The sequence below is a fragment of the Diaphorina citri genome, unplaced genomic scaffold, assembly GCF_000475195.1.
Source record: "Diaphorina citri unplaced genomic scaffold, Diaci psyllid genome assembly version 1.1 scaffold10, whole genome shotgun sequence".
NCBI classification, from domain to species: Eukaryota; Metazoa; Arthropoda; class Insecta; order Hemiptera; family Psyllidae; genus Diaphorina; species Diaphorina citri.
The window spans coordinates 139653-152752 of NW_007377449.1; the positions used below are offsets into that span (position 1 = coordinate 139653).

General features: G+C 40.7%; 2 protein-coding genes across 2 annotated transcripts; one reads left to right on the plus strand and one right to left on the minus strand.

The window, feature by feature from the left end:
- Positions 1-814: 814 nt before the first annotated feature.
- On the minus strand, positions 815-3372 carry LOC103505882 (endochitinase-like). The gene is made up of 3 exons (XM_026820876.1): positions 3313-3372; positions 1532-1880; positions 815-1100 (listed from the first exon to the last, which is right to left on the minus strand). Exons 1-3 carry the CDS (start codon positions 3370-3372, stop codon positions 874-876), a joined length of 636 nt encoding a protein of 211 aa, XP_026676677.1. The 3' UTR covers positions 815-873.
- Positions 3373-3402: 30 nt separating this feature from the next.
- LOC103505893 lies at positions 3403-5073 on the plus strand. The gene is made up of 3 exons (XM_008470267.1): positions 3403-3873; positions 4492-4609; positions 5039-5073. The coding sequence occupies exons 1-3, from the start codon at positions 3403-3405 to the stop codon at positions 5071-5073; spliced, it is 624 nt and encodes a 207-aa protein (XP_008468489.1).
- Positions 5074-13100: the final 8027 nt, after the last annotated feature.

The following is a 13100-nucleotide window of genomic DNA, read 5'->3' on the forward strand; positions in this document are numbered from 1 at the left end:
TTCTCAGAAATGAGCTCTTCCACCCAACCACATATAGGTAGGTAGACGATGATAGACGGTCCCTTGAAGTTATTCCCAATACTTATTATACCTGCGATTTTTTTTTCACTAGACAATACTATTATCTAAGTTTCTCACCTCTAAATCAGCAATCCTCTCTTCTAAAGCTTTGACATGGATTTCAAACGCATTTTTGTTTGCGTGATTCAATTCCAACTCTGATATCCTTTGAGACAATTGCTCGGCCCTCTCTTTAAGCAGCTCTGAAAATGTAACCCAGGGGCGGGTTTAAGCTCACTTGCTCACTATTACTTAGTTGAGCAAAATTTCCAATGGGCTGTGTTAGCTGTGTAGCAATTTTCAGCACTCATTTTCAGCCAATAGACCACTCCTTCTACACTACGAGTAATTTATCTGCCTTTATATTGCCCTTTCTTTATGGAAGATAGTTACAGGGTGGCCATGAAATGTGGTTGGGTGGAAGAGCTCCCTTTATTTGACATTTTTGGTCTTAGGGCTCTACCATCTACCATACAGTCATTGGTGTTGGCCTTAAGGCCCTATCATACAGCCAGAAAGAGCCCCCCTAAGGAGAACACTTCAACATAACTCAAAAGCAACAAAAAGAAGGAGGTAGGTACCTATCAATTTTGTTTTTAATAGCTGAATGTACACGTTAATAGTAGGGTAAGCATGTAAGCACTAGGTCGCGGGTTCGATTTCCGCCCGGAGCGGATTTTATCCTGAACGGATAATGTTTGTTGTCGGAACGGCTGGCTTTCTCCTATTCTGTCTTCCTTCTTTCTTCAATTTCCAGACGATAAGACCTTAGCAGTTACAGTTTCCTCTATCAAACCTCTTTTTTTTTCTAACTTACTCGCAAAGGTCTGGCACATGATAGCCTTCATTGAGTCGAAACTTGGCCATCGGAACGGCCATGGTAATTTCCCAGTGCTTCCCAAACTTGTTGAACGCCGTCCTCAGCTCTTCCACAAAGAAGAAGAAGTTGTTCTTGTCGCTGAAGCTGCCACCTCTGTCCGAAGCGGCGGGATACTCCCAGTCCAAATCAAACCCATCCAGGTTGTATTTCTTCATGAAAGCTGGAGAAAGGAGTTAAGTTATAATCATTAGATCTGTGGAAATCGAGCTCAATCTAATCTAGTTAGATACTACATCAAGTTTGTATGTTACATTCAAACGACCCATCTATCCGGGAACAAACCAGCCGTAATTCACTTGAAGCAGGACCGTATGTAGGGGAGGGGATTGCCCCCCACCCTCTCGAGCTTCATTTTTTCCCCTTGTAGGCCAGACTCCGAGAGTTTGGAGCATATACCCCCCCTTCCCCATGGTATATCACTGTTTGAACTCTCGGCCCCCTCGACCAAATCCCGGATACGGCCTTGACTTGGGGCCATGTTCTGATGCTAATGCTTCTAAGCAAAAATTATGAAGAGAATCTCAGCTTCACCACAAATTGGTACTTCATAATTTGATCAGACTTTGTGAAAAGCGGCTTGTGTGTTCTCACCGACAATGCTTCTAATAAACGTGGCTCGTTTCGTTTTGTCGGCCACCATGGCGGAATATTTCTCTCCCCCTTCGCCCCAGCCGCCTACTGCCACCTCCACTTTCAATCCCGGATGTGTCTTCCTCAGAGCGGTGAAATTCCGGAACCCATGCTCCTTCACATCAACCTGGAAAAGAGAAAGTGACGTTTTGACCTGGATATCTGCAGAACCCTTTTTTTTACCCTCAAAACCCCACTGAAAACACCAAACTTTCCTATGGTTTTCTCGTGAGTAATTGAGAAATGGATCGGCATTTCTTATCAAATCAGACGGTCCAAAACTAATGTACCTACATGAGTCGACAATTCTCTTTTAGTGCTAAACTTTTTTTGTCAAATTTCATCAAAATTGGACAAACCGCTCAAGAGTCATCTAGTTAAACCTAGGCCTGTCACAAATTGGGAGTCGCGCGACTTTTAGAAGCGTGTAGTCGCTTAAAAAACCAAACCTATGAAAACGAGAGACAGTCTATCATTTTCATAAGTTTGGTTTTTTAGGCGACTACACTTCAATTGTGATACGGGCCCTATGATTTAGTATGCAAGAATAAGAAGGAGGAGAAAAAGAAGAAGAAGAAGAGGAGGACCAAGAAGAAGGAGAAGAACAAGAATAAGAGCAGGAAGGAGGAGGAGGAGGAGAAGAGGACCAAGAAGAAGGAGAAGAACAAGAAGAACAAGAATAAGAGCAGGAAGGAGGAGGAGAAGAAGAAGAGGACCAAGAAGAAGGAGAAGAACAAGAATAAGAACAGGAAGGAGGAGAAAAAGAAGAAGAAGAAGAGGAGGACCAAGAAGAAGGAGAAGAACAAGAATAAGAGCAGGAAGGAGGAGAAGAAGAAGGAGGCGGAGGAGGAGAAGAAGAAGACCAAGAATAAGGAGAAGAACAAGAATAAGAGCAGGAAGGAGGAGGAGGAGAAGAAGAAGGAGGCGGAGGAGAAGAAGAAGAAGAGGACCAAGAAGAAGGAGAAGAACAAGAATAAGAGCAGGAAGGAGGAGGAGGAGGAGGAGAAGAAGAAGAAGAAGAAGAAGAAGAAGAAGAAGAGGACCAAGAAGAAGGAGGAGGAGAAAAGGAAGAATGAAAAGGCTGTTAGACTGAGTAAACAAATGAAAAATATGTGAAATAACTTTTGTACTAATGTAATACAGGATGTGACAAGTGAAAAGTCAGCCTGGTTAGCCTGGCATGAACAAAAATTCTCGGTCTCAGATTTTTTTTTAAAAAAAAGAGGTTTGACAGAGGGAACTGTAACTGCTATGGTCTTATCTTATCGTCCCGAAATCGAAGAGAGAAGGAAGACAGGATAGGAGAAAGCCAGCCATTCCGAGAACGAACATTATCCGTTCAGGATAAAATCCGCCCCGGGCGGGAATCGAACCCGCGGCCTAGCGCTTACAAGGCAGACGCACTACCAACTAAGCTAACTAGGCTGGCTGGTCTCAGATTTGTTTTAAGTTCAAGCAAATTTTGGCCAATCAGATGTTTGGAATTGATGCTTGAGCAATTGCTGAGAGCCAGTATTTTGTTCATAAATATGGGTGTAACAGCCTGTTCACAATGCACGAATTTTTCATTTTTACGAATTTTTCATTCTCTAAAGCTCCAATTTTCCGAATTTCGCTTCGTTGGCAATGTCAACTAATTCATTTCTATACGCTTCATTTCTATTTCTATTCATTTCTATATCCTAATAGCCAAACTATCCGCCTTCGGAATCTCCGGGTATCTGCTGCAATGGATCCGTAACTTTTTGTCCGGGTGGATTCAGATCGTCCGAGTAGGAACAAGCACCTCTGAGCCCATACATATTCCTTCGGGTTGTATTCAGGGGGGTCATATGTCGGGACTCCTGTTCTCCCTGTTTATCAATGACATAGCCGAGATATTCCCTGGCTTTAACTTCTGGTTGTTTGCCGATGACCTGAAGGTTGCATTGAGGGTCGGAGGACAGCGTGAGGTGGACAGTATGCAAAGTATGTTATCACGCCTCTATCACTGGTGTTCTATCAATAAGATGGAACTTAACATTGGCAAATGTATGGTAATGACCTACCACAGAAACAAATCACCCATCTTAGCATCATATGACATCAATGGCCAGGCACTGGCTAGATGTGAACAGGTCAGAGACCTGGGCGTCACGTTTCAGAAGACCCTAGAGTTTAATTCTCATTTAAATAATATCAAATCTAAAGCTTTAAAAATGCTGGGTTTCCTGTATAGAAACTCTAGGGAATTTTCAAGCGTGACAACCTTAAAGGCTCTGTACTATGCTTACGTCAGGTCAGTGCTTGAATATTGTTCTGTGGTATGGGCCCCCCATTACAGTTGCCATGTCAAGAGCTTGGAAGCTGTCCAACATAAGTTTCTTAGAATTATCGCGTATAAAACTAACTATATAATTCAAGATCATAATTACACAGAAATAGAATCCACTCATGATATCGTAACTCTTCAAACCAGGAGACAAATAAATGACTTGATTTTTATCTACAAGTTAGTCAACAACCAAATTTTTTGTCCAGATATCCTGAGTGAGTTGAACTTCAAAATCCCAACTAGAAATACGCGACAAAATGCATTATTATTCCATCTTGATCATAATAAAACAAACCGAGCTGAATATTCATGTTTACATAGATGTAAAAAGCTCTGGAACATAGCCAGTGATGGGGGCGTGGACATATTCTCAATGCCAGCTGGGCGCATAGTGGACCTGGCTTTATCAGGCCACTTTGATAATAAGTAGGTAGGACAACAACAACAACAACAACAACAACAACAACAACAACAACAACAACAACAACAACAACAACAACAACAACAACATCTGATTCTCTTACGTTTCCCAGGAAATTGGCAATAGATTTCAGAGTTCACATAATGTCTTGGTGTTATTTTAGCTTATTCTTTTACCTTTTCCCAGGAGATTGGTAAGCAAGCGGAGCACAACATCATAGTGCTTGTGGAGTTTGCCATCGCTCTGGTCACCATATTGGATCAAATCAATCGCGAGTCATTCCAGAGGTTTCGACTGAGGATGGGTAAGTCACCTAAACCGGTTTTACTTAATAGTGTCTGCACAACAAGAAAGTCCACAAAGTGTCTGTCTTAAGAAAGTCCACATAACACTAGTCATCTATTCAATTGTTCTGCAAATCCCACCAACCTTACACCTGTAGACCTGTGGAATAACCCTATAAAAGTGGCTGAGTTCTTAAATCTACCAACGAGTCTAGAATTTGGAGATGACTGCTGAATTGTCGTCACTGCTACAACAACAACAACAACAACAACAACAACAACAACAACAACAACAACAACAACAACAACAACAACAACAACATCGACAACAACAAAAACAACACATTAAATTGGACACGGGTACCGAACATGATTGTGTTCAAGACGACAATGGTAATGGTAAAAGGCGGTGTTAAAACAATAGAAAATCCATTACTTTGTTCTGTCAGGAATGAACACAAATATTGACATTGGTATGACATGAGTCATGTCAACATTCATGTTATTATCATGTCAACATCCATGTCATTGTCAATTCATATCCATGCATCAGTCAACAAATACAATACTCACGAATAATACGGTTAGATTATGCCGTATGCCCAAATGACTACCAAGGTGCCTTTTTTGCCAGCCTAGTTAGCTTGGTTGGTAGCGCGTCTGCATTATAAGCGCTAGGTCGTGGGTTCGATTCTCACTCCGGGGCCAATTTTATTCTACAACAACAACAACAACAACAACAACAACAACAACAACAACAACAACAACAACAACAACAACAACAACAACATCGACATCGACAACAACAAAAACAACACATTAAATTGGACAAAGGCACCGAACATGTCTTCAAGACGACAATGGTAATGGTAAAAGGCGGTGTTAAAACAATAGAAAATCCATTACTTTGTTCTGTCAGGTATGAACACAAATATTGACACACGAGTCATGTCAAATGTCGTGTAGGTATGTCATGTCAACATTCATGTTATTATCATGTCAACATTTATGTCATTGTCAATTCATATCCATGCAGTCAACAAATATAATACTCACGAATAATACGGTTATATTATGCCATATGCCCAAATAACTACCTAGGTGCCTTTTTTTTGCCAGCCTAGTTAGCTTGGTTGGTAGCGCGTCTGCATTGTAAGCGCTAGGTCGCGGGTTCGATTCTCACCATGTCTTGGTGTTATTTTAGCTTATTCTTTTACCTTTTCCCAGGAGATTGGTAAGCAAGCGGAGCACAACATCATAGTGCTTGTGGAGTTTGCCATCGCTCTGGTCACCATATTGGATCAAATCAATCGCGAGTCATTCCAGAGGTTTCGACTGAGGATGGGTGAGTCACCTAAACCGATTTTACTCAATAGTGTCTGCTGTCTATTAGTGGCGTGACGGAGATTTTCAAAAGGCGAAGTCCATTTATTATGCTCTGTAAATCCACATACCTTATGTTGTTGTCAAATGTCAAGGAACATTACCCCTTGGCCATTCTCCCTCTTGCGTCCAATATTTTTCTACAATGTCAGAGCTGGCGTCCAGCATTCAGAATTCATAGGAGTGTTCCAGAACAGAGAGGTCGGTTTGTAGGTACCTACTTTACAGTATGACTGTAAAGTAGGTATTATGTTCAGCCATACTAGACCTCAATGTGGCAATTCTTGGAGAAAATTTTAAATTACTATTATACCTACCTACCTACTTGATTTTTTTTCTCCAACAACAACAACAACAACAACAACAACAACAACAACAACAACAACAACAACAACAACAACAACAACAACAACAACGGACAATGAGCGAACAATGCAAGATTCGGAGCACCATTGTTATCAGACCAAATTGATTTGAAAGTTCAGAGACATCACGAGACACCAAATAGATACAAATTGTCCTCAGGGGTAAATTATAGTCACGGTGATTACTGTTATTTATCAGTAGATAGTAGGTATAGATACCTGTTTAATTATTTATGTATGTAGAATTGTAGACAGATAGATAAGGTGAATAACCTAAACTTCATCGTATGACACTGGACCTACCGACCACTAGGTAACCTACCTAATGTAAAAAGTATTATCAAATTTAGCTCCGTTTAATACATACGTAAATTATTTATAAGTGTATAGGTGTAGGTAATAGGTATATTACAAAATGTGACAAAATTACATCTCTTGTTAGTGGATGTGACAAAATTACATTGTCTTTTTTTTTCATCGAAGTACTAATGGAAATTTTTGTCAAATCTAGGAATCGAACCTAAGCCAATCAGTAATTTGTCTTTTATCCATAAAAGAGAAGAAAATTAAATTCGCGTTTCTTTTTCAGCTTTCAATTATGAGATTTTTCTTCCTTCAGTTCTCGAATCAGTTCATTATTAAGAACTTCTAGCTCTTCCACCTGAAACAATCAAACAATAAAGATTAAAGAAAGATAGACTGATAGTAAAATTTACAATAAATTAAATTTATTATCTAATCGTAGAAAATTTAAATTAGATAATAGGTAGACAACTAGGAACTAGGTAATAAAATTAGTTAGGTAGGTACCCAGCAAAAGTAAAAAGCTAGGTATGTAACCTTGGATTACTATTACAATGGACTCTTCCAAATAAGGATCAAAGTGGACTCGTCCAAAAAAAGGGAAGTCTGGCAACATTCCAGTCAAGAGTTCAATGACCTCTTGGGTTTTCCGCATTCCTGACAAGGTCGTTCAAAGACGTTAGAAGGTAGTGGATGTAACACAACAACGGAAAACTGAAGCTCTCTTAAATATTGATAGTGTACTTGATGAACGAACGAAGTGAAGCGAGTGCAAAGTTTTAACCCCACAAATCCCACAATAGAACTATTGCTTTTGAAGATAATTATGAATTAAAGGTCGATTCCTACGTAAAAAGTTGTGAAAAATCCAAATCTGAGGTCAAAACTCCAACTCCAAAAAAGTAACTTTAAAGGTGGAAAATTTAAATGCCGATCATTTAAATTAATTGATTAATCAATTTGGTCAATTTTTAAATGCCGTTCTAATGAAAAAGTTCAAAGGGTTCTGACGTCAGTAAATAAGAAATACGCAGAAACTCATGTGCACAAACAAATTTTCATCGATCAATGAAGGGCATTGAACTCGGGACCTTCTGCATAACAAGCAAGCATGTCACCACAGAGCTAACCGTGCCCCTTTAAATGGGAAAAATTTTCATCGATGATGGGCATCGAACCCGGGACCTTCTGCTTAAATTTTACCATTTGAGAAATACCTAACTACTTCGTATATAAAGTTGTCAAAGTAACCAAATCTGTCGGTCTACAGATTACATTCTACAACCTGTAGGTACCCAACTTAAAAAATCCATATGTCGAGAGCAAAATATTTTTTTTATCAGAAAGTAAATTTATTGATAAAGTGTAACGGAGATTACTGGTCATATGAATCATGATTGACTTTGTAAGTAAAGGGGCCTAACAAATTATTTTATTTCTCTGCTGTTTTCAGAAAAGAAACTGCTCAAGTGTAATTACTGCACGCGGGAGTTCAAGCATAGGAACACGCTGGCCTATCACATCAGATCTCATACCGGGGAGAAACCACACATGTGCGACACTTGTGGCAAGAGCTTTTTCAGTAGCACTGCGCTCAAGGTAAGTCCCTAGTCCTGGGTGCAATAATCCTACACACTGGACTCCGCACACAGTAATTTCGTTAGAAAAGATCCCTAGATACTCAAGGTAAAACCCCTAGTCCTGGACTAGAAAATATCTAGACAACTAACTGTTCAAACAATAGATTCCGAAATTCCTTGTAAATGTTGTTGGAACGTCTGGGTACTCCTGAACGTAGAGGGTTAGTTTCTTCTCCACCACCTCCAAATGAGGCTGCAGCGTGCACAGCTGAGCCGTCTGCTTCTTGCACAGTCTTCTCAGCTTGATAATCTCCACGTTGTCCGACACCTTGGTGAAGTCGTTGCTACTCAGTTGGGAAGATTTGGCATTGAGTTCTGCCTCCAATTCTTTGATCCGGGCCTCGTACTTACCATGAATTGCTTGCATTTCCTGAGAATAGTAAGGAGAGTGTTAAGGTTAACATTGTTAACAACGACGAAGCAAGATGAGAAACAACCAATCTCTTGTCTCGTTAGTTTGAATTTCCTTGTAATTTTCGAGAAATTTTTCGTCCCGTCGCGTCGTGCAACACTTCTGGGGTGCTTGGAACGGGTAGCTTTCTCCTATCCAGTCCTTCTCTTTTTGATTTCAGGACAATAAGACCCTCGTTGTTACAGTTCCCTCTCTGTACTTATATGGCTATATGGAAACAGGATTTGTTAATTTGAGGAAAATGGAAAAGTTCACCTACCTGAAAGTAAATTTTTAGTTCTTCTTAGGAATTTGTGTATTATACTACCTATTTTATTTAAGACATGGTTTTAAGTCCCCGAACCCCTAACCTAAAGAAGTATAAAACACCCTAACTCCGCACACAGTAATTTCGTTAGAAAAGATCCCTAGATACTCAAGGTAAAACCCCTAGTCCTGGACTAGAAAATATCTAGACAACTTACTGTTCAAACAATAGATTCTGGAATTCCTTATAAATGTTGGAACATCTGACAGGGGGACGTTAAACAGGGAGTAGACCAGCTTAGTCTGGCTGGGGGACTTTAAACACGGAATATACCAGCCTGAATTTCCCTTGCTAAAGAAATAGCAAAGGTTGAGTGCGAAGGGCGTCCACTCTTAAAATTTGTAGCAAAACCAAATGTCAGCCCAAAGCAATCACTCCAATTAGGGCTGATTGAGAGGCTAATGAAAAACGCCGACCCCGTCTGTACATGGGAAAAGACAAAGGAGAAGAATACCTGGGTACCTATTTTTTTAAAATCTCCCCCCATCCCTTTAACTTTGTACCCCTACCAGGTAAAGTATAACGGATGTAACCGGGCATCATGTAAAAAAAAATATTCCCTTTTGTTCCCCAGGTTCACAATCGTGTGCACCTCGGCCTGAAGCCGTACGGGTGTGAGGTATGTGGCCGTCACTTCCGCCAGTGGGGGGATCTCAAGTACCACAAGGCCTCGCTGCATTCAGACGTGAAGGCGTTCCAGTGTGAATACTGTGGCAAGGACTTTGCGAGGAAATACCAAGCCCATAGCTACCATCAAATCCGATAATTCTGACTCAGAATCAAAGGCTGGTACAGGCAAGAAGTCTCTGCCTCACAAGAAACGCATGGCTGCTGATTTGTTGTCACCCACCGTTGGGCAAACTGGCAATCTGAGAACTAAAAACTACTTCAGCTGTACCAAATGTGGCGACATATTTACTTCCAGTGCTGAGTTGGTGGTATGTGCACTTTTTTTCTTCAATTAGTAGGTACATATATCCATTCCTGGGAGATGTCTGAAAGGGGGGACCTACTGACTTTGGACCTCTTTTCAGTCCTCCATCTTTATCATTTGTAATTATTTAGTGTAATTATCATTAGTGCTTATTTTATACTACTTGCATATTACTGAAAAGTCCCTTTATTCCAGCAGTAGGCTACTACAATTACTGTGGTCAAATTCTCAAATTGTTTTGAGGATAAAATTCCATACCTCGGTTGGAATTGAACCTACGCCCTGCTGTTTAGTAAGGAGAGTGTTAAGGTTAACATTGTTAACAACGACGAAGCAAGATGAGAAACAACCAATCTCTTGTCTCGTTAGTTTGAATTTCCTTGTAATTTTCGAGAAATTTTTCGTCCCGTCGCGTCGTGCAACACTTCTGGGGTGCTTGGAACGGGTAGCTTTCTCCTATCCAGTCCTTCTCTTTTTGATTTCAGGACAATAAGACCCTCGTTGTTGCAGTTCCCTCTCTGTACCAACTGTACCTATATGGCTATATGGAAACAGGATTTGAGGAAAATGGAAAAGTTCACCTACCTACTTGAAAGTAAATTTTTAGTTCTTCTTAGGAATTTGTGTATTATACTACCTATTTTATTTAAGACATATATAGTTTTAAGTCCCCGAACCCCTAACCTAAAGAAGTATAAAACACCCTTTTCAGCCCTTCACCCTTACCTCCGTCATAAGTATGAGCTGTCGTTTCTTGTCATCATTAGAGTCCAGATGAGAAGTCTGAGGTCCTCCAGTGCCGGAGGGCGAGGCAGTGGGATGTCTCTTCTGACAGTGAGGGGACGAGCGCCTGTGAGCCACTGCATGCAGTCGACACTGGGTCTGCAGTTGAATTTGAAGCAGAGAAATCTGAAACAGGCAGATATTTGACGTGAAAATCTTTTATTCTTGTTTGAAACTTACCTACTATTCCATAGGGCCGTATTTAAGGGGGGGGGGGCTTTAAACAGGGAGTGGACCAGCTTAGTCTGCCTGGGACTTTAAACAGGGAGGATACCAGCCTGAATTTCCCTTGTTAAAGAAATAATAAAGATCGAGTGCGAAGGTCATCCACCCGTGGAATTTCTAGCCAACACCAAAAATGTCATCCCAAAGCAATCAGCCTAGTTAGGGCTGATTGAGAGGCTGACTAAAAACGCCGACCACGTCAGTACAGGGGGGAAAAAGCGAAGAAAAACAAGAAGACTCTGGGGTGGAAAATTTGGAGCACTTTGGTCTTATCGTCCCGAAATCGAAGAGAGAAGGAAGACAGGATAGGAGAAAGCCAGCCGTTCCGAGAACGAACATTATCCCATCAGAAAGTTGAAACTTACCGTGCCATGGTGACTGATGTTTCCCATCCAATATCTGACTATAACTAATATACCAAAACCAGAACCCATACAATGAACTGGCACTCCATTGTTATCCCTTCCTCTATTATTCGGTGACTTCTCTGTTCTATCTATAACTATCTGATAAGGAAATCGATGCTACCGTTTGCGTAATGGTCTTCAGAGCTCGTCCAGAAGATTTTAAATAGGCACCGGATAATGTTCGTTCTCGGAACGGCTGGCTCTCGCCTATCCCGTTCTCCTTCTTTCTTCGATTTTCGGGACGATAGGACCTTGGCTGTTAAAGTTACAGGCGAAAGGGCGAAAAAGTACATACGCCCTTGCCCGAACAACCTTTCCTTTTTCGCAGAATTTTTACCATCTCCTTTATTTTTTACCCTTCATTTGGTGAAAAGCTACCCGCCTCCTCAAAATCCTCACGCTAACCTCCCCCTGCCTGAGTGTCCAGATGGTTACCTACATATCCGGATATCAACCACGGGTAACGTTGCTTAGTTGGGAAACGTGCTCTCGTATCACCGCTGTTTTTTTTTTTTTTTCCTTCTTCTTCCTCTTCTTCTCCTCCTCCTCCTTCTTCTTCTTTTTCTTTTTCATCTTCTTCTCCTCCTCCTCCTCCTCCTTCTTCGTCTTCTTCTTCTTCTTCTAGGTATTTACCTCTGGAATGAGGAATTGAGGATGCGTCATTGAGAAGGAAGAAGGTGCTTGCCAATGACCTAAGAGAACACTGGGGGCCGCCGCGCATACTAATTGCATAGTTGACAATGAGGTAATGTTATTACTGGACAATGGACGCACTATTAACCAAGACGTGCGCCAGATAGTTACATCACAAGTGAGAGTGGGGCATTTGAGCTTGAGTTTTTTTTTTTTTTTTTAATTTATTATTATTATTTTGCGAAAATAGGTATTTGAACGGGTCCCTTATTGAAAATACCTCTTAATAGGTACCTAAAAAATACCTCTTAAAATATCTATTAGGTAAGTACTTAATTTGTTAGGTACCTACTCAATGGCGTACGAGTATATCTCAACCCCGCAGCGCTGATGGGGGGCTCTGGGAATAGGCCCCCAAATGCCAAATTTTGGAGCATCCAACCGCCCGTTATTTAATCTAGGGGGCCCCTTGGCAAAACCTTGCAGGGGGTTCCCAAAAAAGAATATGAGTATAGGTACGTCACCTACCTTGTTTTAACTAATTTGGTTGATTTGGAGCTCTTTATACTTTGCCTGGACGAATATACATCTGTGTCTTCCTCTGTCATTATTACATCAGGACATGGACGTCCAAAATATCCAAAAATAGAAAATAGACTAAAAAATATTCCGAATAAAAATATTGCTCAGAGTTCAAGTTTTGATGCAGTATAGTTTTTAAACAGATAGGTAGGTATTTATTTTTAATGCCCAAAAAGACAAAAAATCTGAGAATTGATAGACAAAACACCACGAACACCTTTGAAGTAGGGTTAGTAAGTTTTGTGGAATAGGTAGAGGAGGTAAATTAGGTAGGTATCTACCTATTTGTAAAGTTTGTTTACATGACTTAGGCGTTACTAGGCAACGGGTAGGTAATACCTAGTAGACCGCGTACTTTGCGGGAACCCTTCTGAGTTGACCCCTCTTTCTGCCGAATACCTAGCCTAGGTAGGTAGGTTGGTACCTATGTATTTGTTTTTACCTCAGGATCGTAGGTGCTTATAATCCTATACTGAAGTATTGGCCAATAACTTTTGTAGCCTATAAGTTATAAATGGTAACTTTCCACAGGCTAGG

What these genes read in the sequence shown, in the direction of transcription:
- LOC103505882 (XM_026820876.1), bottom strand. Translation starts at nt 3,372, where the DNA reads ATGTATGGGCTCAGAGGTGCTTGTTCCTACTCGGACGATCTGAATCCA. An exon ending in TGAATCCACCCGGACAAAAA is followed by an intron (nt 1,881 to 3,312) that starts GTTACGGATCCA and finishes TAGCACTAAAAG; the next exon opens with AGAATTGTCGACTCATGTAG. An exon ending in GTTTATTAGAAGCATTGTCG is followed by an intron (nt 1,101 to 1,531) that starts GTGAGAACACAC and finishes TCCTTTCTCCAG; the next exon opens with CTTTCATGAAGAAATACAAC.
- LOC103505893 (XM_008470267.1), top strand. Translation starts at nt 3,403, where the DNA reads ATGTCGGGACTCCTGTTCTCCCTGTTTATCAATGACATAGCCGAGATA. An exon ending in TGCTTGAATATTGTTCTGTG is followed by an intron (nt 3,874 to 4,491) that starts GTATGGGCCCCC and finishes ACCTTTTCCCAG; the next exon opens with GAGATTGGTAAGCAAGCGGA. An exon ending in GAGGTTTCGACTGAGGATGG is followed by an intron (nt 4,610 to 5,038) that starts GTAAGTCACCTA and finishes TTGTTCTGTCAG; the next exon opens with GAATGAACACAAATATTGAC.